Source organism: Empidonax traillii, unplaced genomic scaffold (genome assembly GCF_003031625.1).
Source record: "Empidonax traillii isolate 1590-97213 ecotype Southwest subspecies unplaced genomic scaffold, ASM303162v1 scaffold7:size3022706, whole genome shotgun sequence".
Classification (NCBI taxonomy): Eukaryota; Metazoa; Chordata; class Aves; order Passeriformes; family Tyrannidae; genus Empidonax; species Empidonax traillii.
In genome coordinates, this window is record NW_020955200.1 from 1,839,528 (window position 1) to 1,865,097 (window position 25,570).

The window sequence follows — 25,570 nt, forward strand, 5'->3', positions numbered from 1 at the left end:
TGTTTTGAAGCATAGAAGTGCTGAAACAGAATATTTAAATGAATTTCTAAGAAATACATTTAGTATTAAAGAAAGATTCTATACTCTTACATCTCATAGGCCCAATTTGAATAAATTCTGTTTTGTTTTTCTCTACCACATCCTTTCAATCTTTTTCTACTGTGTATTCCCAAAGAATCTTTACCTTCTAGGTGCAAACTTCCTACCCAGCCTCAGGCTCAAGTGTCACTCCTGATACCATTTTCCTATGACAGCTGATGCCAGTATTTCCTTTCAGCCTCCAGGGACGTGTCACTCCTAGATCCAGCCTCACCAAAGTCCTTATTTCTCTTCCTTTGTTTTCTTACCTTTGGTTTCCCATCCATTCAAGTAGACAAATTTTCTACCAGATGGCCAAGCATCAGGAAAGAATACATGGGGACTAACAGAGGGGCATAGCCTTACTTGCACCCAGAGCAGGACAAAAGCACTCTCTATAAGGGAAACCTCTTCACTGTAGCTTTGGGAAGAACCCACCAAGACCTGCCAGGGTTGAGAAAGCTTAGTGAAACATTTTTAAAGAATGTTACAGAATACAGTATCTCCAATGAAAAAAGATAAATCATTCTTCTGCAAAAGGCACAGTAGTTTAAGTTTGTGAAAACTTCTACAGAGATATCAGAGGATGATCTGTCTCCAAAGGTAAGGCTACATTCTAGCCTCTTCTAAAATGCTAGAGTGCTAATGATTTTCAGAGACAAGATTACAAGAACTTATGCATTTGAACATCAACAAAATTGCAATTTATGGTGGTCTCTCAAGGGTTCTAGTCAGAGCTTCTGTGTTAATGTTACATACTAAACTGAACACATGTCATGGAAAACATCGGAAGGAATTATAACAGTAGGAAGCATCAGTTGACCTTAAGAGACAATACTACTGGCTTTCCTGACAACCTTTTCTCCTCCTCCTCTCTCTTTTATACAATCACACACCAAATCTGAGTTGGAACCCAAAATACACTACAAAAGAAGAACACACAAATATTAAACTAATTAAAATTTCCAGAGGAGATTATGTTGGTTAGCTGAATCAGCAGAAGATGAAGCTGTGTGCCTACCATGCACCCATGTATGGGTAGCAGCATCTTGTACAACCATGCAATATTTCATCCACACACATAATTTCCATTGACACTGTCATAACTGTAACTTCAAATAAAGCAGCATGCCAATTGCTTGTCATGGCCTGTACAGAAATTGGCTGGCATTTCTTTTTTTCCAAACAAGCAAAGCAAATATACCATATTCTACGGCATGTTATTTTTATTTCATTCATCTCTGTACCATCACAGGTGTTTCCTTTCTAAATCAGCTCCTAGCTGCTGTGTGTGGAGAAACAAGTATCCACAGCAGGGTCAAAAATAACTGCATTACCACAGTAGCAATTCCATCAAGTGCCAAGTCAGAAGCAGCTGCAACACTTACTAATTGTGTTTTATACTCTAAACCTATTTTCCCTCAACACCCATATAATACATAACTATGACCACCATGCACTTCAGATTCTGGCTTAGTTTACACAGCACAGGTATTACTACAGGGAATTAAAATGACCTGGTATCTCCCCCTTATCAGTCTTTTCTAAAAGCATCATTAAACATACAATTTATTTTGCAGAAAGAAAGGTAAGGCACTTTACCTTTCTGAAACTAGAGATAACCCCACATGAAAAATTCACTGCATAAGTGAGAAGGTCATATCCACAACCATAAGACACCCACACAAGAAGTAGCAGGAATCATTCCTCACCTTGATTCTGCTGACAGCTTCCTGAGCTTGCATCATTCTCACATTCTTGGAAGGAGTTTTATCAGAAAGCAGTTGAGTTGAACCAAGGTAATTGGCAGCAAAAATGATTCCATCGATTAAGTCTTCAGGATCACAAGGTCCAGGAACTGTAACACAGGACAGAATCACTGAAGACAATCATGCTGAACCACAGCAAAACAGCAGTGCTTTGACAACTTGAGCCAGCACCTGATGGCTGCAAATCCTCTGAAATACTTCAGTTTAGCATGATGATATGGCAACCCGTACTTTCAAAGTATAGCACAAAACAGCAAGCAAATGCTCTCAACATCTGAGGTGGGCTGACCCTGCTCACCAAAGCAGCTCAATCACTCCCCTCCTCAGATGGGCAGGGGAGAGAAAATATAACAAAAGGCTCATGAGGCAAGACAAGGACAGGGAGAAATACCCACTAATAATCGCCATGGGTAAAACAAACTTGACTTGGAAAAATTAATTTATTTTAGTACCAATCAAATCAGAGTAGAATAATGACAAATTAGAACAAATGCTCTAACACCTTCTTCCCACCCTGGAAAGCTTTTTCATAAACTGTTGGAACATTTGATTAAGGAATTTTTTAAGCAATTTTGCACTGGACCAAGATTCAAGAAAATTTTAGTTTACTTTTTTTATTATTTTTTTAGGAGAAGAGGATTATTTTAAATAGCCTTTGGTAACAAGGACTACCAATAGGAGATGAATTTAAATTCTAAGAGAGATGTTTCATTGCTGCAAAATTCCAGGGCTCAGCTACATACTAACTGACAATCTGGCCAGAGCCTCCAAAACATGCAGCTTATACACTGAAGACTAAACCAATGATCAGTTTGCAGTCTAAAGAAAACAATCAATTAAGCACAGCACATTGCAAAGCAATAGGAGTTACAAGGCAGTCCAAATAAAGTATCACATCAACTGTATTTCTGACATTTCATCAAGCATACGGAACAACCACTGGCAGAAAAAAGGAAAGAAACTTCTATTTTGTGCTTCTGTCATGCTCTCACAACAAAATAACTGGGTGTTACAACATGCATTCTTCCTACAGTATACACAGGATGCACTCACACAAAAGGTAACAGCAGTTCATGTAGGAGGTAACTTGCTTTTACACATTGTTCTGAATAAATTCAGTGCTAGTGCAACGTTAACTCCAAGACAGGAAGCATTATTTAATTAGAGGACAAGTAGCTCTAAAGCAGAGCAGATTTCCTTGGCAGGCCTGCCAATTAATCCAATTCTGCTAATTAATCCAACTGACATTGGATTAAGCCTGCCAGTTAAAATCAACACTGGACAGAGCATCACAGTCTTAGCCTATTTTCCTTGTCCACAGAAATTCCTACGTGTTGTGTAAATACCATAAAAAGGTAGTGTTTTAAGTGATACCGAGAAAAAACCCCAGCAGAACAGACACAGAAACTATGAACGAAATATTAAAAAAATTAAAGTTCCATGTTTATGAACTTCTGAAAGACTACAGTAGGATTTATCTTAGAATCACGTTCCAGATTGGGAATAATTTAATCTAAATCAGTATACCCAACCCTAGCAGCTTTTCTATTCAGCAAATAAAAATAAAGTTTTATACATCGGTGAGTTTTTTATACAAAAAAAATTTAGAAATTGTAGAATTATCTTACCTTCAACATACGTTGGAAATGAAGCCAAACTTTTTCTGGACTGTAATTGAGACAAAAGAGATTTTAAACTGAACATACCATGCACAGATATGTATTAAAAATTTTTTCATGCCAAGAAAAAAACCCCAACCAACCAATAAAAAAAAAAAATCTGTCACAGTTATTAGCAAAGGAAGATCACCAATTATTAATACTTATTATTATTTTCAAAATCAAAGCACCTACTAGAGTTAAATTCAATGTATTTCATTTCTGTCTATCCACCAGGCAACATGATAGGCCCAGACTTCAGTTCTTGTTGGTGTTCACTAGTGCATCAATTTGTCTACCAATAGGCGCTATATTTTTAATAAGAAATATGCAAGAAAGTATACAATATCTCAAAGACACTGGATCTTCCAACAAATAAATATATGCAACAATATAAAAATTGCACTATACTGTTATTATTCATTACTGAAACCATCATTAACAAAATGCTGTTATTCATTAGGACTGTTCTTAGACATATACCTCATTAACACAGCTTACAAAAGGCTTTCTAAATTTTACCACGTTATGTAGCAACCTGTATTCCATGGGGCAACTGAATTTACCATGGCCTCACCACCAACTATGCTTACACCGTATGAAGCACAAAAACACATCTGGCACCTCCAATTACATAAAGAGTAAAAAAATAAAAGGAATCCTGACTTCCATATTTAAATATACAGACTAAAGGAAGACCTTACTTCCAACTGGTATGTTTTATGAAAGACTCCATGACTAATGCTTCAAACATCTGAAGGCCACAATTTTCAGTCAGTAAGCCATATTACATATAACATATTATGTTATAAACAATAACATAAACTACACATGAAAATTTATCAAATAAAATTTTGTGTGGCAATATATAGATGGTAATGGGTATACTGCAATACCTGCTGCTGTCATACGCTGATGAGACTTCTGGATAGTTCAAGGATAACAAAACTTTACTGAAGCTACAACTGACTGTACTAGCAGTAAATCCACATCTATGATCAGAATAATGCATAATATCTTCAACAATTTTCAGTATACTTCCAGATGATACACACAGAAATATATGCCAAATTATTTTTCTTTATGACAGGCAACTTACCAGGTTCTTGGTGTTAGTGGAGAAAACATGTTACAGTAAGGTAACAGTTATGTGACAGGTCAATTGACTAACCCCCAGGAGCCTTTTCCTTTGTAAGAAATGGAAAAGGATGCAACAAGTAATATTTTTCAATCAATGATGCTTGTCTTGCTATAAAAGGAAAATTTCAAAACAAAACCAAAAGGCTGAGGCCCAGACAGCAGAGCCTGTACAGCCTTTGAGTTCTTCACTCCCTGGCTGAGCTGCAAATCCAAGATACCTATCCATCGGATAGTCTACTAGCTAAATATGTCAATAACCAATCCACTGCCATGGCATTTAAGCTGGTGTGAAGACACTGACATGCCTTTTCAGATCTGTGGCTCTTTCATCTCCTCAGACGAATGTTCCTACCAAACCACCTATTCGTAGGCTCCAACAGTTGTTTGTAATAGTTGCTGGTGCAGTGCTAAAGAGGAGATTCAAACACTGGGCTCTGACAGGCTTAGAGAACAAATCCCCTACACGCCAGAGGCAGCTCATGCATATAACTGATCTTTACTTTTTTTAAACAGAGCGGACAACGTATGTCATACAGATTTAGCAACGATTCAGCAAACCAACTAGCAACTTATTTTTAGGATAGAGTGGTGTAAACCATCAACATATATGTCTTTATTGCAAAAACTCACACATGAATTTGATTTTTCTTGTTCATAACCCAGGTTGAAAGACATTCTACTAAGACTACAGGAACAGTATAGTAACAGGTAAAGTTACAAATAGGTGGAAACCTACACCTTTTAATTTTACATAACCATGAATAATTAAATATCAAGGTAATTAATATTTCATTACTCTTGCTAATGTCATTGCCATCTAGTATTATAAAATTTATATTTAAGAAAACGTTTTCCTAAGCCCTAGAAGTCAATCCCAAAAATTATGAGGCTGTTTTAGCACTTTATTCTTGCATGAGAATACTAAGGCAGGAATTATTCTCCATCTGAGGGAAACTAATAGCTGACACATCCTGCTGTTAAACTCGGTTTACCACCTCTGTCACCATGTGTAACTGCATCCTAAAACTGAAATGAGTAGTGTCTTGTTTGTTTTCTTCCTTTGGGTACATTCACCAATATCTAAAAATCGCTCAAGTATAGAATATATATGAAGAAAGCTGAAGGCTTTAATAAGATAACAGTACAGCGGATAAAAAATTAATGGTATGATCTACTGATGAAAACTCTGGTACATGAAAAATTATGGATTTCTCCAGTCTTTTGAAACTTTGCGTTATCTGCTAAATACAAGTACAGACTGGCACAACTACATACATGTTGCAAGCTTCCTTATCCCTTGACAATTACAAAAGAAAAATTGAAAGAATTAATTATAATTAGTGTTTCAACTGTAATCAGTATTTCCTCTTGTAGTGGATCAGGTTTTTAATATAGAAAGGCAACTCATGCATTGCTATCAGTAGCAATACAGTATTTGTTATTCTGCAATTTCTACAGTGTTTACAAGTTTAATAAACGAGTAAATAAATCAAACATTTGCAGATTCTTCTGTTTACAGAGCCTGTCATTCTATACTAACTCAAATACTTCTTATGTCAAATCATTTTATTTTTCACATAGCAAGAGGTTCTACTCACACTTTTCATTTTGTATTGGTGGAATTACTGCAGGGTTTCTTTTTTACTAATTACTAAATTACTAAAGCACTGCTAGGTGAGGGGAAAAAAAAAAAGAAACCAACTATGCAGCTTTATTATGAGGAGCCTGGAGTCAGGAACTGAATTCTGACTATGGCAGGACAGTTTCTACAATGACAAAATATTATGCAGGAAAATTTACTACCCAATTTATTTAATTCAAGGACTTTTTCATCTGGCTGAGAAATATTTTCTTAGTGGGAAAATAATCTGCATGGAAAAAAGGAAAGAGCTTCTTTGTTTTGCCTCTACTACAGAGGAGATGCTGGCTGTTGGGTAAATCAGTACCTCCCAGCCTGTTAAATAAATTTAGTGGCAGCTGAACACAGAGTCAGAAATGCCATGATTAAGAGTCTTAAGTATATTAGAAATTCAGTCAGACAGCCAGGCAAGCATAAGTGAAAGGCGCATAATGGAAAACCATAAGGGAAATCAGCTTTTCAAGTTCATTACAATTTTGGAAGAAGAAAAGGGATTGTGCAGGTACATGGGGGCAAGGAAAATACAAAGCATGCATAAGCATAAGCAGGATGAACAAGACTGTGGCTTTTAAAAAATTTCACTCTACCTCTTTATTAGTGGAGGCCTCTGCTGTACTGCAGACATCCTGGTGATGTTGCCTACTTGACGATTCAGCACCCCGAGGTGAAGAGGAATCTGGAGATGGAGACTAGACATGGCAAGAAAATCAAATAATATTATGAGTGTCCAATGTAGAAATTCTTCTTTCATATTTTCCTCTAACTTGACAATCTCTAATAAAAGTAGAGATGAGGAAAAAAAAAAAAACCACAAGACAAACATTTAAAATGTTGTAACGCTTGCTTTTCATGATAATGATCACATTTCAATATCTCAGTGAACTTATTTTGAACAGTTAAAAGACACTTGTGTTTATTTGTCAATAATGTATGAAATTAAGCAGTTGTGAAATCTGAAAGCTGTACCCGGTGGTAGGCAACACCCAGCCAAAAAGTGAGTCAAGTTTTTTGCCAGGTGAATGGAAGACCATCTGGTATTCGGATAACTATTTACTCTTCCTGTCACCATTCAACTAAGCTGCAGTTACAGGACTTTCAGCTGCAGGAGTACATGACTGTGGCCTGCAGACAAATGACTGTGAGCTTACTGAAGGCTGCAGGCAATGCAGGCCAATGTCCTAAGCTCTGACACTCCAAGAAAGAAAAAAGGTGAAGCCACTTAGCAGTAAGCTCTGGTGGGGAACAAGTGAATTGACTCTAAGCAGAACACAGGGATTCAGCTAGAGATTACTTAAGTGTCAAACTCAAGAAAGTGAAGAAAAGACTGCAATTTCCCACAAGCAGAAATGCCCAGGTGTAATCACCTGAGGTGCTAAACTAATCTAAACTGAGCAAAGGGAGGCTGCAGTGGATGTCCATAAATGTTACTCCATCATCTTAAAAAACAACTTTTATAAACTCTGCAGAGTAACACTGATGTATTCAGGGACTTGTGAACATATTCAATGACTATTCAATGCCACTGCAATCAAGGACTGTGATTCCTAATTCTACATACAATGCAAACATGGAAAATATTCCACAGTTCATGCTATGATCTCAGTAATATACATGCTCTTTAGATCAAATTTCCTCATTTTTCTCTTTTCACTGCAAACAATCGAGTGGAGCAACTGACCATGTGATTCACCAGCAAGTATCTTGATAAAGAGGAAGAATGCTTTCGAAAAGGATATTCTAATCATAGACAATTCCTAATGAATGCTGGTGACACTAAAAAGTTGTAGCAAAGTATCTGAAGTACATAGCAGGGGGCCCTGGTATGGGGGTATGACATAAGAACCCAGAACATGGAATTAATGAAGGTGACCAAAATGAAAGAGTACAAAGCTTTAACCCAGCAGGCATTTTTAGAGGCAGATTTTAAGGACATACCTGCAAAACATGTCTGTGTAAGTTAAAATGTGAATCCTCAAAGGAAATTTAGCATTTAGCTATGCCCAACAGCCCTGGCATTTACACTCTCCTTTGACTGAAGGAGTCGTGGCTCTAGCTTTGCCAGCTCAGCAGTTCATCACTGATGGCAAAAGAGTCAGCTGCTATTCTTCCCTTTTCATAAGCAATTACATGGCACGGCTTTTCTCTAAGCCAATGAGTCATAGCAGAAGAGGACTACATTTCTAGTGTTCTGAGCTGGCAGCAGCTCCAGTTTAGGAGTGCCCTTGTGCTCTGCATCCACTCCAGCTGAAACATTGCATTCTATAAAACAGTGTACAAAATTTAAAGAACCAAACCAAAACAACAACAAAAAAAACCCCTCCAAAATAAAAACAAACTAACAACACCCCCAAACAAAACAAAAAAACCCACACACCCCAAAAAACTAAACCTCCAAGTTTCTCTTAAATACAGAAAAAAAACAAGAAAACAAAACTCCCTTCTCCTCTTTCTCTTTACACTCATTGCTCTAAAATGTCCACCTCCGATAATAACTAGGTATTAAAATTACAGTTAACTAAGAAAGGCTTCCAAAGAGTTAAGATGCAATTCCTTACACATATATCTCCTAGGTAAAAGAGCAGTCCCTGCATCTCCCTGTATTTTGAATTACAACTGCAAGGCAAAAGGAGATGCAGCTGTGAAACAGTCCCTGACCAGATACAGCTGTGAAATGGTCCCCAGAATGCTGGGATGTGCTTGTGCCATCAGACTGAAGAACTACTCACTGCACCTTGAGAATTCAAGCAGGGGCTGTGGAAGAAATACAGGGCCATTTGGCTTGCTGTGCAAGTACCAGAGTTAAAAGCACGACAACTGCAGAAATAGCAATTCTATTTACATATAGAAGTGTCTTCATAACACTCATATTCTTAATAGTCATGCAGTATTTCCATGTTAGGATTAAATATAAAAGGCACACAATACCATCAATCCAATAATGACACCCAGATATTATAGGATTGAGCTTTAAACAGCAGAAATAGAAGCAAGTTAAGCACCAGATGTTTCCAAACTCAGAAAATATTTATAGAAGGCCTGAAAGCTCTGATATTTATACACTGAAGGATAACAATTAATAATTTAAACCAGACATTTGGCATTAAGAAATTTGGCACCATTCAAAATGTACTAACAGTTACTCCAGTAGCAGTACAAATACTTTTACTCAGCTATTTTCATTTACAAAGTATCAGAACTAAGCAACTATCAAAATTATCACAGGCTTTCTGTAGGCTCTGTTTCAATGTCTGCTCAAATACTTCTGGGGGAAAAAAAAAGAAAACCAAAACCAACCAAAACAGAAAAACTCAAAACAATGCTCTCCCCCCCAAATTAAAACCAACTAACCAAACAGTACTCCCCAAACTACAAAACCCAAATATCAAATATCTTACCAAGTTTGCTACTTGACATGACACGAGAGCTGTCATGTCCAAAAACATTTGTACAAAAAAGTTAAGACCTGGAAGAACAAACTCTCATCTTCAACATCAAAATGCATTTTTAGAGGTACCATATATAATGTATAAAGAAAGAATGCAGTCACAACAATAAGAAATATTTTGATAGATCGTAGTGGATAGACAACTTACATAGTTGCTCTAAATAAAGCATAAAATAAAAATTTAGTGACTGCTCTGTTGTCATGAACAAAACAAGTTTTCAAAGCCTAACAAAAATGTCAGAACAAACACAGTAAGCTCATATGCAGCATACTGTTATTGGGTACAGAAGTCCATCAGTGGAATTAGAATTTTTTTTCTTAAGTGCATCAATAAAAAAGTGCTAGTTACCCCATTCTTCCTCTCAAGTATTTACTTACGTTTTTCTTACGATATTCAATCTGGTACATCCAAAAATTCTCCATCTCAATTTTGGCGTTGTTTGACTCTAACAACGCAACCCACTAAAATGCAACCCACTCCACCTGAGAAACCTTCCTTGCTACTGTGCAGAGGGATTTAGTAACAGAACTTGTAAAAGGAGAGGATTGGGTTACATCTAGCTTATCCAGGTCAATTCAGTTGTTTACTATGTAGCTTATGAAGACACATGTAACTGACACCAAAGCATCTCCAAATACAACCACTTGCTCTTGCTTTATAGAAGCAATGTTGTTTTGCATGCTTTTAGCAGCAGATCACCTGAAGAGAGTATAACTTTTGGGTCATATAATCACACACAAGGCTGGGAGAGAGGGGATGAAATCTAGATAGAATCATGAAGTCACAGAATATTTTCTCTTGGAAGGGACCTTAGGATCATCTAGGTTCTACTCCCCCTAGACCAGCTTGCTCAAAGCCCTGTCCAACATCTGAACACATCCAGAGATGCAGCATCCACAGCTGCTCTGGGTAAACTGTGCCGGTGCCTCACCACCTTCATGGTAAATAACTTTTTCCTTATAGTTAATCTAAATCTACTTTCTGACAATTTGAAGCCATTCCCCTTGTCTATCACTGCATGCCCTTGTAAAACGTCCCTCTCCCAGCTCTCTTGTAGTCCCTTTACATACTGAGAAACTGTAATAAGGTCTCCCCAGAGTCTTCCCTTCCCCACTCCAACTCTCTCAGACTGTCTTCATAGAAGAGGTGCTCCAGCCCTCTGATCATCTCCATGGCCTCCCTCTGAACTCACTCCAGCAGGTCCACATCCTCCTTATGTCAGGGCTCCCAGAATTGGAATCGGTACTCCAGGTGGGGTCTCACAAGAGCAGAGTAGAGAGGGAAAATCATCTCCCTCGATCTGCACTGCTTTTGGTGCAGCCCAGGATATGGTTGGCTTTCTAGGCTTCAAACACAGCTCACGTTCAATCTTTCACCCCTCAGTGTCCTCAAGTCTTTTGCCGCAGGGCAGCCCTCAATGAGTTTTTTCTCTCAGTTTGTATTTGTGTTTGGGATTGCCCCAACTCAGGTGTAGGACCTTGAAATTTGCCTTACTGAACATCATGAGGTTCTCACAAAGTCCCCTTCTCAGGCCTGTCCAGGACCCTCTGAATGGCATCCCTTCCCTTTCTTCAGCAAAATTCAGTGAAGGTACAAAACTAGAGACTTTCATCTAAGCAGTGACTCTGTACCTCTGTCAAAGTCTTTGAAGAAAAACCCCTATCTGTTCCAGCTATATTACTGTCTCAAATACAAAATAAAAATACATATAAGAAACATAGAAGTGTAGATCTGACACAGAAAAGTTCAAGGGAGCAAACTATAAACATAACCAACAATAAATGTAACTGAGCCTGTTAGGGCAAGACAGCCCTTTATTTTGCCTATTTCAAAGAGTCTCTTGGCCACGTGAGTCAGTAGCAGTAACCATGTGGTACCCTAGTCAAGCTTTTTGAGCTGGTAACTTCTCTTTGAATAAAATCTTAGGCTGTATGGACTCCGGTTGTCCATCGGGCCACATATACACACTGTGAAGGTAAGATCTGTCCAGCACCAGGCATGCTGGATGGAAGACTGGCAGCACAACAGGGCTCCTGGCAGCTGGCTCAGTGCTGGATATTTCTCTTCTCTTGAGTATGGACTTCCTTAGCTGTATTTCCACTTGAACTTCCAGTAACAATGCAGATTTATGTGCCCGTCTGAAAAAAAATCGGTGTGGATCTCTCCTGTGTTTTCAAAAGATTTTAACTGCAATGAGTGTGGTTCTAGTTTTCAACAGCACAGAAAAATCCCTTGAAATTACTTTCATCTTTCAATAATTAAAAAACCTAAAAACCAAAAAAATATTCAAGAAGTTATGTATTCAGTGCTCAACATAATTTAAAAGCCTGTAACTCATCTGGGAGAGTTTGTCCTCAAGCAGACTAATTGATGAATTTAAACTTTCTTCTGTGTGACTGATGATTAACTCTTTTTGTATCGGTTTGGTTTTTTAAAGACCTTCAGTTTTAAGCTTTTGAGACTTTTTTCCATGTAAACTTAAATCTGTGATCTCACGTAGATGACAGAAAGGTGACCTGTAGTCTGTGTGCTCAGTCAACGGTTCCAAAAGGCCTGCTCCGAAAAAAACCCAAACAATATACTATCACAATAAGCTCATCTTTACTTCAATTCTTTCCTTTCTCTTTTTTCCCCCCTTAGTTCATCTATTACTGAAGCCTGCTTAATTATTTAGAAAACTTATCTATGGCCTTTTTAATAATACATTACTCCTGCTGTGGAAAAAGTGAAGCAAATTCATCTCCATGAAAACACTTCACTTCTGAAGTCGTAAGAAACGAGAAAATCCTGCAATTGAGAACTCAAAGGTTGAAATAAAACATATTTAACCAAAAACAACAGAGAAGCAAAACAATGCAGCTCAGTTCTCTTCTATCTGGAAGGCTTGTTTTTAGCTCTAAATTTCTACTTCACAAATCTAAACCACCCATGTATGTGGTTTTACTTTATATTAGGGTTTATTCTAATATCACACCATCTCCAGTGTCTGCAGAGGAACAGAGACTGTGAACACCAGTGACCAGGGCATTGCAAAACCAAAGTCTTGGCATGCAGAACAAATCATGCCCTGCAGGTCAGCAAAACTCGGCTTTCTGATCAACAGCCCCATAGATAACTGAATGGACCTCAGAAAAAGGTCATGGTGTCTAGTCCTTAAATAACCTCCAAGCCACTGTTTCCTCCTGATTATGGCAGAAGTGAAGAAGGCAGCCTGCTTCTATTCTCTTTAAATCACAGACCAAAACATTCTACTTGAGTTTTGTATCTTTCAGTGCTTTTCTTATATAGGTCTCTGTACTTCTACTTCTGTAACTAAGCAAGCCACTCTTCTCAAAGTTCTACGACATTTAAAAGTCACTTCTTAAGACCTGCTGTACAGTTTAAACACCACTCATTGCATTTTGAATTATCTACTACACAAAACTATACTCTTTTCCACTTGAAAATGTGTTCATCCTCAAGTCCAGATCATGCATTGCATGTCTTCTATTTAGACCTTTAAACACCACAATTTCTGTGTGTGGCTAGGTGCACTCACTGCAAGTTTCCAATGGAGAATCTGACAGGTAATAATGATGATTAAAAGCTGCTTAAATGAGATATGGGCCTTCCCTTCCAGTGAGGTAACTGTGCATCTAGAAGAACATATTTTCCTGAAGGGTCTCCTGCTTCACTACTTCTGGGCACATGCATAACACAGACTCCATGCTTGAAACTTTTCATGGCTCCAGCTACAAAGTTTTATTCACTGCAGTGGAAAGGTTAAAAGAATTGGGATTGTTTAGCCTGGAAAAGAGAAGGATTCAGGGTGACCTAATTGCAGCTTTTTGGTAGCTTTTAGGCTTCCTTAAGGAAGCCTAAAAAAAAAGCTGTAGAGGGGCTACAAGAGCATGTAGTGACAAGACAAGGGGGAACTGCTTCAAACTGAAAGAGGGCAGGTCTAGATTATGTATTACGAAGAAATTATTTCCTGTGAGGGTGGTGAGGCATTGGAACATGTTGCCCAGAGGAACTGTAGATGCCCTATCTCTGGAAGTGTTCAAGGTCAGACTGACTGGGGCTCTGAGCAACCTGGTCTAGTGGTAGGCGTCCCTGCCCATAGGAGGGGGCTTGGAACAAAATCTTTAAGGTCCTTTCCAACCCAAGCCATTCTATGATTCCACGATTCTTTGTGTGAACAAAATCTACATTTCACACTCAAAAAACACACTTAACTGCATTTCCATGCTCTTTTCCATCACAGGTCAGTTTCTTTTGTCACACTTCTTGCAGGTCTAACTGCTATTGTATTTGAAAAAGAGATTTTTGTGAGGCCATATCCAAGTGATGGTCTGCTTTGGTTTAAAAAGTTTAAAAGACAAACAGATTTGGGAAATAAATGTCAATTGTACACATCTCATATGTGTGATAAACATTTAAAAACGCTCTTACTGCCTTTATTCAAAAGATACTGATGACTTTTCAGCTTTTATCAAATACACAACTCCTTTCCCACAAACTAGATGTCCAGACCATCTCTTATTCAAGAGAATGCACACATCATTAAACCAGGCTGCACAAGGCACATGACAGCTAATACTCTAGATTGTTAAATATTAAACAGGTAGCTCTGTACGCTATTTATTTATTCACAGAAGCCAGCTACCTGTTTCCTACATCACAGGACTACAAGAGTTTATTACAATGGAATCTGTGAGCAATTCTTTTCTTCATGTACCTACCAAGCATTTCTTGTGAGAAGAAATGCATAGGAATGACTGATATTCCCGGTAGGTTACCCGTGAATAAACCTGGAATCAGGACATCTTAAGTGCAAATGGATACAGTGATCTATATCTTTCTTACCATCACAGTCATTGCATCTCTTTTCTAACAGTCCCAAACTATACCCAGCTGCAGGTTACCAGATATTTCTAGGTTGTTAGCTTCTCAAAATAGTCTCTAGACACTTCCAACTGGTATTCTACCAAGCATTCTGCTGTGAATGTATCGCTCAAATGCTCAGCACTGGGCAGTAATAGTCACTTTCTTGCAAAAAAAAAAGGCAAAAGAGGTTGTATCTAATGAGTCTCAACCGCAAATTTTTCTGACTCCCTGGCTTCACTGGTCTCCAGCAGGGAGCTCCTAGCTAAATAAAAAGTGACTGCTATTTGGATCTAAAGAGGTCTTATCAGTTTCAATATCCTATGATTAAGAATACAAAAGTATTATAAATATCTTCAAGTAAGTTCTATCTCTAAAAGGAAAATTGTTTTGCTAAAAAATATGAGGACAGTTTTCAAAGTAGACCTGCAAAATAACTGAAGGTAATAAAAGCATACAATTTGCATTATTCATCTGCAGCTCCTTGATACTTCTGCGGCAAGAAAATAGTGTCTGCCTAGAGAAAAAAACAATCTTACTTCAAGGTCAGTGTTACGAATCAGACAGAAAAACACCTTTGCCATATACTGGCTAACATATACTAGTTGGACTCAGCTTAAGTAAAGCAAATACATACCTCATCTTCAGGGAAAAACAAAATTCCTACACAGTTCCAAGTCCCTTCTACAACATGTCTTCCCCTCAATCTGCTATAGAACTTCTAAACTATTTGCCTAATTCACTTCCTCCTTCCAAAAACACAGATAGTTTGTACATCTAAAACTGTCATTTATCTTTTCACTGAGCTATACTGTCATTATAGATCACTGTTTTGATTGCAGCCAGCCCTGAAAATCTCAGTAAGATTCTCATCTGACTTGCTATGAAAAATATCAAACAAGAAATTAACTTTTGGTGCAAAATGGGAGCCCCTGTGGACTTCAACATCTAATCTATGCAGAGACCAACAGAAACATCTGTTTTGTCCACTGTATCAGCATACCAGGCTGAGTCACACCAGCATACCTTACAACAGTTAAATTCTGCAAAATGCAGCTGGATTTTGGAGAGCAGCAGAAGCACCTTCATGAAGGACTTGGTGCTCTCAGGATCCTCAGCCTAACGTCAGTGAGACCATCATGGTACTTGGTGTTACAATCAATCAGGAAGCAATATGAAGTTCTTTGATCCTCCAAGCAAAGACAACACTTACAAACATAGACAATATGCTAAACAAAATGTATAGCAAAAGAGTACTGAGATCCATTTGAAAATGGGAAGAAAAATAATTACAGCTTTTGGAATTTTTTTAAGAAGTTAAAAACAATTGTTTCCCATAAAGAATAATCTGAGAGGATTTCCTTAGCCTTCATGTGAATGCTAATCAACTGCATAACAGACATAATTTTTACAATACTTGTAGAAATAACTTTTGCAATGTAGATTTGGTGGTTCTGCTTTGGTTTTTGTTTGGTGGAGGGGGTGTGTGTTTGTTTGTTTTTAAATATTCAATAAAACTATGAAGAATCAGGAAAACAATTCAAACATACTTATCACTGTATTTCAAAAAAAATTTAAATCTAGAACTATATGTCTCAGTTTGCATGTTTTTTCAGCAAAACACCATGCTCCAGAAATTTCTTTCCATTCGTAGAATACTAGTTTTCACAATTTTGAATGTGTATAAACAAATCAGAAGCCTGTCATAGAAATACATGGTATGTGATCTTTTTTCACCGTTTGAATTCCCTTTGCAATGGCTGAGGTTTTGAATAGTTCTGATGCATTCTTAATGTTAAAATAATTCAGTTTAAAACACCAAACAACACAGAGAAAGTTCTATTTTTTGTGTTCTTCTCAACAAAAAAAAATTCCACACATTCACAAAAGCATTCTACAGCAGTAAAGAGGATAGAGCAAATGTTTGCAGTCTACTTACCTTTTAAGTAATAGCCTACGAATATATAATAGACTATTTTTGGTCAGTAAACTTAGCCTACCAGCTCTTTTCATATTAGGCATAAATTTAATGCAGTTAGCAGTTGTTTATGAGTTTATTTTATTAAAAATGCAGAAAATTCAAAAAACTTGGAGCACCTACTTTCCTACAGACAGCTGGAACCACAACTTAGGAAACAATACTGATCCAAGTTAAACCTCATGCCAAAAGTACAGGATTTCAGAAGTGCTGATGCTATAAATCCAAACAATGGCCTTTGATACTCAGGTTGCTGGAGAGTGAATACATTTTACACTGATAATGTATTGAGGTTCATAACATATTTCTAGAGCCTGCAAGTGGACACGCAACTTTTCTAGAATATAAATCTGATCTACAATACCACCATACAGAATATTAATAGATTTCTGACAGAACTGTTGGGATTATGTGACAGAAGATAAAACGTAGAAACCTAGAATTAACAAAAACACACAAGGATAGGTAATAGAAAAGGAAGTGTTTGGTAGCTATTCTAAAATACCCTATGGCAGTAAAAAATGTAACAGCACTTGTTTCAAAAAATACAAGTCAAGAGCTCCATGTAACAAATTCAGTATACTTGGAGTCAGCAGTGTTTAATAAAGAAACATTTGGCTACCAGATAATGCATGTGGTTATTTTTCTCGTACTCTCTAGAATACAAATTTAAAACAAAGCACTACATACCTTTTCAAGAATGAGACACAGAACAACACATGCACCCTTCCTCACTGTCATGCATGTCACAGTTAAAGGAATAAGACACACACAACCTGAGAGCCAAAAGCTTTGTATACTCACATCTCCATCTAGTGGCCTCTGGTCGTCAGAATCCCTGGATGGACTGATGTCCTGGCGCATCACCCAGATAGGCTCCTTAGGCTCATCAGGGGTGTAAGGAGAACGGATGGTCCTTGTCTTCACTTCCTCGATAGCTTCTTTAATATCCTTGATGGCCAGTGAAATTGCATCTCTCTTTTCCTTGCTGTACCTCTGTACAGATTCTCCCGAGCTGGATGTAACTCGAGAACCAGATGTGAGCTGGCCATCACTTTCATGCCCACCACCGACAAGAGCCTGACCATGCTCCAAACTCTGCTCTGACTCTGGCATGTCTTCAGCTGCCTTGTCTAAGCTCTGGGAGCTCATGCTCTGCTTCACCTCTGCTACAATCTGATCAATATCCTCCTCCTGTTCATAGCTATCCATTCTTGGGTAGGGTGCAAATTCTGCTTCCTTTTCAGGGCTGTCAGACTCTCCATCCGATCGCTCATCATAGTGATGAAGGCGGGCACCAAGTGCCTCCTTGCGGTAATTGTCGGCTTCCTCCCTTTCCCTCTCGTACTGTTGGATCCCCTCCCTAACATCGAGGTCTGGTGTATCTCCTATTTCCTCATATACATGCTCCTGCAGTCCGTAGTCAGCATAAGCCTCAGCATACTGCTCATCCTCTCCCCGGTGGAAGAGCCGATGCGTGTAGACATAACCTGAGTAGGCCGCATTCATAGCTTCCTCGTGCTCAATGGAATGGAAGTGTAAATGATTGGGCAATGTTCGGTTATGAATGGCCTCGCCATGCTCAGCCTCAGCGTTCTCTGTGTACTCCTCAGACTCTGGCCTGTACTGCACTGCATATGCACTCTCATCCTCATTCTCCTGCACCCTCTCGGTGTCATAGCTGTCCTCCACTGTGGCTATCACATCCCCTTCTGCAGTATCCGTGTGATTGTGAAAACCACTCTCCGTGCTGGCTGACCGAGCTAACATCCCTTCCTCCTCCTGCCCAGACAGGCCTGCTTGGCTGCTGTTTGTATGCCTTGGGTAGCGAGTCACATACCTCCGCTCCTCTTCCACCTCCGAGTGCTCCAGATCAGCCTCCACTGACTCATTCACTGCTCCATTTGCTGGCTCTTCACTGATCTCCCCCTCAGGTGGTCCAACCAAATGGTTCATGGCAAGTTCGGGAGGGTAGGTCACTTATTCTACTGACATTTTGTCTACCACAGCTGGAAAGAAATAAAAAAAAAAATATCTCTGACATTACTCTTAAAAAAACCCTGGAATCAATAAGCAGAAGCAACAAGAGGTACCCTTCCTTCCCCATAAGACAAGCATTTGACTTGGTCAGCTCTGCAGTAAGACAACAGCCAGCACAACAGTATAATCTCCCGTGCAAACACCTCCAACAGCAGCAACCAAAACCAACACTCCTAGGGACTGAACTTTCCACTTCTGTGGACAAACTCATGGTGGAAGAATCATTCCCAAGCAACTCTTTGTAGATGCTTCTATGGACTGCAGTGGCATTCAGTGATGCTGGCAGGTGTATATTAGAATAGCTAACTTTTGCCAGGAGCTCAACCATGGCAGAGATACAACAGAAGTATTTCGCCTTTGGTCCAGCACTCTCCCTAGAGCTCACTAACTCAGAGCAAAGGAAAGAAGTTGTAACGTAAAATAACAGACTCAGTCCTGTCATCACAGGAGCCTGAAATTGCTCAGATACACAACAGCTACGCATTCAACACTTCTTCAGTGTCTTGGCATATCAGCTAAGATAGCTGAGCTAATCACCCTATGCCCTTTCAAAAAATCAGTAGAAATAAAAGTGCAGTCTCAGGTTATCTGAAGTATCTGTTTCTTCTCCTGAGAGAAGCACATGACAACTAGACACAATACAGCTATCTTTGTGGAATCTATCTATAATCAATTAAAATGGCTTTTTCCCTAAAACATGGAGAAGACTTTACTTATATTCATAACCGTGACCACACTGAGACTAGTAAGGCATCTCAGCTTCGCTGACTTTGAGTAAAAAAAATTCCAAGATTATGTAATTACCAGAGAGATCTGCCAATAAGAATAAATACACAAGGCACAGAAACAGGTGAACTGTAAGAATACAAATTAGCTTCTACAAGTTTCATAGAGCAAGCAGGCAGATCTAGCTCCTCAAGTTCCATTTTTATGTAATATCTTCAGCTATTTTGAACCTTGCCCTATGTTTTTAAAATGCAGTGTCATGAAAAGGACACACCATGTGCTTTAAGTCCATGAACCAAACCACATATCCGTAAGTAAAATACAGCTCTAGCCTGTGACTTGTTGGTAAGTACTAAAAGAAGAGATACCTACTGGAAGACTTGTAACTTGAAGGATCCATAAAAGCATGTGTCAATTACCAACTAAAAAAATTAATGTGAATGTGAAATAGAGCTTGAATCAAATCTAGTAAACAGAGGCAGAGAGGCTCAGGTGGCACTTAGCTGACTAAATGAGCTCTGTGCAGAAGAGCTAGTGGGAATAACTTCCTGTGATGAGAAAGCAAAAGTAATTTCAGTTGCCCTCTATTAGAAAAGTTGATAGGTATGCAAGGCTAGGTGTGAGCCACTTGCACTATACTTCCATGGGAAATCTAAAGGGTAAAACTTCCATCTCAGTGAACGCTCCTTATCTTTTTTACACCTAATGTTTTAGCCTTATAAACTTAGGAGTCCTAAAAAAAAGCCCAATGAATCAAAACAAAGAAACAAACCAACCAAAAGCAAATCCAAAACCCAACCCAAACCAAACCAAACAACAACAAAACACAAAAAACTATAAAACAAACACAAACCCCCTTGAAAACAAAAAACCAAATCACAAAAAACCCAAAAAGCACACTAGCCTGATTCCAGATAGATTTTTTCATTTTCAGAAACTGCTCATACACAGCTTTCACAAACCTTGTGTGCTGTGTTTAATATCCAAGACTTATCTTTCCCATTCTCATCACAATGAAGAGAATTTAGCATATAAAAAACGCAGCTGTAAAATAATAGCTAATCAATCACATTAGCTAAGCAGGTAAGGATGTTCTACATAACCTCATCCTTTTTCAAAATAAATAAAAATCCTCGGTTTGCTTTTTCCAGCCAAGGAAGGTGTGTTAGTAAAAAGGCTTCAGTAACAAGATAAGATCTTTTCCAGGTAAGACTTTCAATAAGTCAGAAAGAATGGACATAATACAAGTGTATATGCAGGTGTGCACCAGAACTAACAAACTAAACACCCTCCTGCCTGCAGCATATGATATGTTATTTAAGTGTGCAAGAACCCCAGTAATGGAGAGCTTTCCATTTTTAACCCACAAAAAAAAAGGTGAAGATGCCAAGGCATAACAGCCCTTTGAAAAGTCCTTCCCAAGGAGGATTACAATTAAGGAATACACTTGGTGCAGGCAGCTCGGTTTGCAACTTGCAGTGTGAGATGTAGGTGGAGCTCTGGGTGGCAGAAGCCCCAGGCAAGAATCATGAATTGCTGAGCCTTTGCATAGAAAACGACACCAGTAGCACCATCCAGGTGGATGGACAGTGAGAGACACAGTAGGAGCCAAAGACTTAGGGGCAAGAGTGAGACTTCCATGCACTTGGACTGTGAGGGGATAAAAGCCCAAGGGTTTCTTTGTTTTGGGTCCCTCCTTGGAGGCCCCAGCTCAAGCTGTGTGTGTGTTACTGCACCATGAATAAGTGGCCTTATGGAATGAGACATCTGAGCCCCTGCCATGGGAAATCTGAGGTCAAACCAGTAAGGAAACCTGGTCTAATTATGAAAGAATGTGTGGGGAGTCAAGTGGGGACCCGTCAGGTCACTGGAGCCACCCGCTGCAAAGGGGCTTCAGCACCAGCAGTGAAAGTCTCTGGTGGTGGGAGAGTGACAGTCAGAGAGCCTTGTGAATGGTCAGATTGGGAAGTTTTTTTAACATTGTCTGCTTTCATCCAAGTCAGTTATAATGTTTCCACTCTTTTGCACAGAGACAGAATTAGGCTAAAGTAGAGGACTGTTTAAAAAATCTGCCTTAAACCTGTTGCATTCAAAGTAGCCCCTGACTCACACCCAAGTGTCATTGGCCACCCACAGAAAAAGGGTAGTGCCAGTTGAAAGAAATGAAGTTACACATAAAACATAGGATGACAATCAACTTTCTGAAATCTTATCACATGTATCCTTACATATCTTTAACTGAGTTACGTTTTTAGAAAAGAAGGCAAAAAATCAACCACATGAAGATATCTCAAGTCAAGTAAGTCAAACTACTCAAGTATCAAATGCCACAACGCTTAAGACAATAAAAGTTCTGATAATAGCTGAAAATATGTCATCTCGATTTAGAATTCCTGCTACAAGACTGCAGCTTCATGTATTCTATGGACAGGCAGCACCACTGGCACGTCTAGCTATGAGAAACAAATTACAGAGATTACAAACTATATAAAATACTGCTAAGTACCATCTAAGAGACCCAGTATTTTTCTTTTGCAAAATGAAAGTCCAAATTCCCACTTGTAAAACTGTCCTCGTGTGAAGAATTCTCTCAGTTTAATTTCAAATATTGATATCCTAAAATTTTCAAGGTTGTGTCTTTTGAAGGGAAGAGGGGGAAACGCTAAGCTTTACTTAAAACTTTTTACAAGAAAGGTTCTCTTCTGTTTGTCTTTCCTCCTGTAAATTAAATTAAACTTAAATTTTTAATTTTGCAAACAATAAACTATTATTTATTTTTATATCTAAAAAAAAATTTAATTGTTAGAAAATAAGTGTACTTAGAAAATTGTAGATTTGAATGAATGTCCTTAAGCCACCTATGCCTCTGTAACCTTCACTGAAAAGTAAGCTTCTAAATCAAGAACATTTATTTTATTGTTTAACAATCAGTCTTTAGGATAGTAACTTAAAGAACACCTATTAAGTTTGAGGGTTAGAGGCACTAAATCTCTTATCATACACGGTAGCTGGAAGACTACTAAAACCAACACTTTTTATTCTCAGTAGCATTTCCCTCAAGCAAATACAAAGTCTACCTGATTTTTCTCACCAGACTTTCAAAAAGCACTTTATTTCCGGCAAGCAAAAAGAATCAATAACCCACATAAAATGCCATAGACAGAAGAGAATATAAGCAAGAGAGGTCATCCAACCTTGGAAATATAGACACAGCACCTATTTGAAATGATACTATAGTTTCATATTAATTACCCAGAACAGCAACTGTGCTCCAGTAATCAAATATATATGATAAAGTGCTCTGTAAGCACTCTCACTTTTGCACACAGGACTTAATGGATGGCTCTGTCTTCACAATAGAGAAATCAGAGTTTGATTACTACTACAACTAACTCTTTGCTGAAGGTTAAACTACCTTCCTGCCTGTAAAGAAGAAAAAAATAAATATATCCATATATTTCTTATGCAACATGAAGAAAAAGTTGGAAGTTTAAGAATTTTTCTCTACTACTTTAAATTAAAAAAGAAGCATTTAAAACACAATTTAAGAGCAGACCAACATCTTAGAGCAAGACCACAACATGCATGCCCAGTGCTACTCAGGAAAAGATACACAGTAAGAAAAGATGAAAGTGGGACTGATCAGATTCCAATGTGGTTTGTTACTTCTTACCCAAGTCCAGATGCATAATTGTCTGACTTCCTGTATACACAGGCAGAAATTAAATTATTATTATTACTATTATTATTCCAAATATGACTAAGAGTTCATTTTATAAGAGCATCATACATCATATTTCCCCAGTTTAATCCTGACTTGAATAAAAACTCATGCTCTTGATGTTACTGTCTCAAAACAAAGCTGTATGCCACATGGAACCAAGAGCACAGACACACAGAGACTTTTTTCTGTCATATACAGGATAACATGATAACTCAAGGTAGGAAGGTACCACAAGAGGTCTCCAGTCCAAACCCTGGCCAAAACACAACCAGCTTTGAGCTCAGATCAGATTGCTCGGGGCTTTATCCAGCTGGGGCTTGATAACCTCCAAGGCTGGCTATGGCACAGTCTGTATAGGCCCTAACTCAAGTGCTGGGCTGTCCTTGTGAGGAAAACATTGCTTCCTGACAGTTAGTTTCAATTTCCCATTTCAGCATGTCCCAGTTGTCTCCAGTGCTCCCTCCCATCAGAGAATACTGTGAAGATCTGCATCCCCTCCATCCCCTGAAGTTGCTGCTGGGTGATCCTGAAGCCATCCCTCCTCCCAGCTGAACCAGTCCTCGTCCTGCAGCCTCTCCTTGCAGAGAGGCTCCAGACACACTGTCTCAGTGGCTTCCCATCACCTCACCCAGTGTCAGTCCTGAATCAGGTACCCAAGGCAAAGGCAGTACCCAGGTGGGGTCTGGCAGGCACTGAGCAGAGGAGATGGTCCTCACCTTACCCTGCCTCTCAGGATTGTGTCTGTCCCACACTGCCCCTGCTGCCACTGACCCTTATTCTGCTGTGTGGGCCATGTCCCAGAACTGCCACTTAGCTCCACCAGCCCCAGCCTGTATCCTCGCAAGGGGTATTTACTACTTTTTTTATTTTCATTAATTATTTCCCTTATAAGAAGCATAACTCTTTCCTCTTATTTTGCAGAACTTTCACAAGAGAAAATTTAGTAAGGCAGTTGAGTGTGTGAGCAAAAAGAGTTCTGTCTTCCCTAAAAAACTTCAGCCATATTTACCCATGCCTTCCATGAAAAATAGCTATTCTTTGAACATATTTACCCATAACTCCAAATCACACTGGAAGCACAGAGACCTCTGACTGGATTTTCAAAGGCATCAAGTGCCAGTTTTCTTAGCATGCTCTCTGAAGAATTTCACAAAGCACCTCTGTTTTTCCAGACTTCAGCAATGCACCAATGTTTCACTTGTACATGTTAATAAGACATATGAACACAAGCTACCTCTCAAAAAACCAACACAGTCTTTTAGCAAACATATGTCTTTGGGACACATCTTCAATCTTTTTTTTTTTTTTTTAAAAAAAAAAAAAGCCTCTGTGGTATGAAATTGCTGAGAATTTAACAGCCCACTTAGACTTCTCTGTTTCTCCTGTGTTAGATACCTCTCAAAACATATTTAACTTTTCTCCCCTTCCAATTCACTTTTTATTCAAAACTAAAATATAAACTTGAGCAAGAAACACTGTTTAGTAATCTTCAGTGCAGACAGGCCAGATCCCATAAACACTTTAGGGTGTGTAGAGATAGAGAGTGCTCTGATTAGAAAAGGAACAGATCCTTCCCACCACCTAACACTGAACTCCTGCCTGCACAAGAAACAGAAACAATAGATGGAGTACCTAAAGCCATCCCTCTGCTGCCAGAGGAAAGGTAACTGATAATACAGCCCAAACAGTAATGATGAATCAAAACCAGTAGATAAAAATCTTGACAAGGAACCACAGGTTCCTTCTGCAGTGAAGTACAACAATTAGACATTGTACTAAAGACACTTGAAAGAATAAATCGAAAATCCCATATTGTAATTGGTTGAGGGAATAGAATAGACTCTTCTCACCACCAAAATGATCAAGTAAAAGTCTTAATACAGCTAAGCTAAGGAAATTTTGGGGTCTCTTTCACTTTGCTTTGATTTTCTGATAGGTTATTGCTGGTTTAATTCCTGGCTGTATTATGTATTGCATCTTAGCAGACAGCCAGATAATCTAAAATTTGAACACTGGAATTGTTATTCTGGTATTTAAATTGGTTACAAATAAAATAATTTTCCAAAGGAGAAAGAGGGATTGAAATAGCATACAAGCAATGTCAAAGCGTGACAGAATTGAAGATCAATACTACAATCTGAGGCTAGCTTCACTCTCTGTTTCAGGTACAACTATTAAAAATTAATCTATACTAAATCTAAGCACATTGTTGTCTGTAATCTACCATTTTTCCTCCTCTGTGTAAAAGGGCAGAACTTTCTCGGGGGAAAATGCTGACTCTCCAGTGATGAATTTTGAATGTTATGTTTACTTTATGTTATCTTTATGTTATGTTATCTTTACACTATCTTTATGTTATCTTTATGTTATGTTATCTTTACACTAGGGACATTTTTATAGTAATGAAAACTAGGTTTTTATATTTATTTAAACAAATAGGGACTAGATCAAACTGCCAAAAAACCCCAATACCCCACAACAAATTAACCCAGCAAGCCCAATACCCTTT

The 25,570-nt window shown here is 38.5% G+C and overlaps 1 protein-coding gene across 3 annotated transcripts in view; it reads right to left on the reverse strand.

The window, feature by feature from the left end:
• Nucleotides 1–25,570, reverse strand: part of APBA1 (amyloid beta precursor protein binding family A member 1) — an 84,297-nt gene that overhangs the window by 21,404 nt on the left and 37,323 nt on the right. For all 3 annotated transcript variants that reach the window (XM_027881772.1, XM_027881754.1, XM_027881764.1), the window contains 4 exons: nucleotides 17,376–18,580; nucleotides 6,872–6,973; nucleotides 3,476–3,515; nucleotides 1,791–1,936 (listed from right to left, as the gene is read on the reverse strand). In XM_027881772.1, the coding sequence (XP_027737573.1) occupies nucleotides 1,791–1,936; nucleotides 3,476–3,515; nucleotides 6,872–6,973; nucleotides 17,376–18,527 (1,440 nt within the window). In that variant the 5' untranslated portion in view covers nucleotides 18,528–18,580. The remainder of the gene's footprint in view (nucleotides 1–1,790; nucleotides 1,937–3,475; nucleotides 3,516–6,871; nucleotides 6,974–17,375; nucleotides 18,581–25,570) is intronic.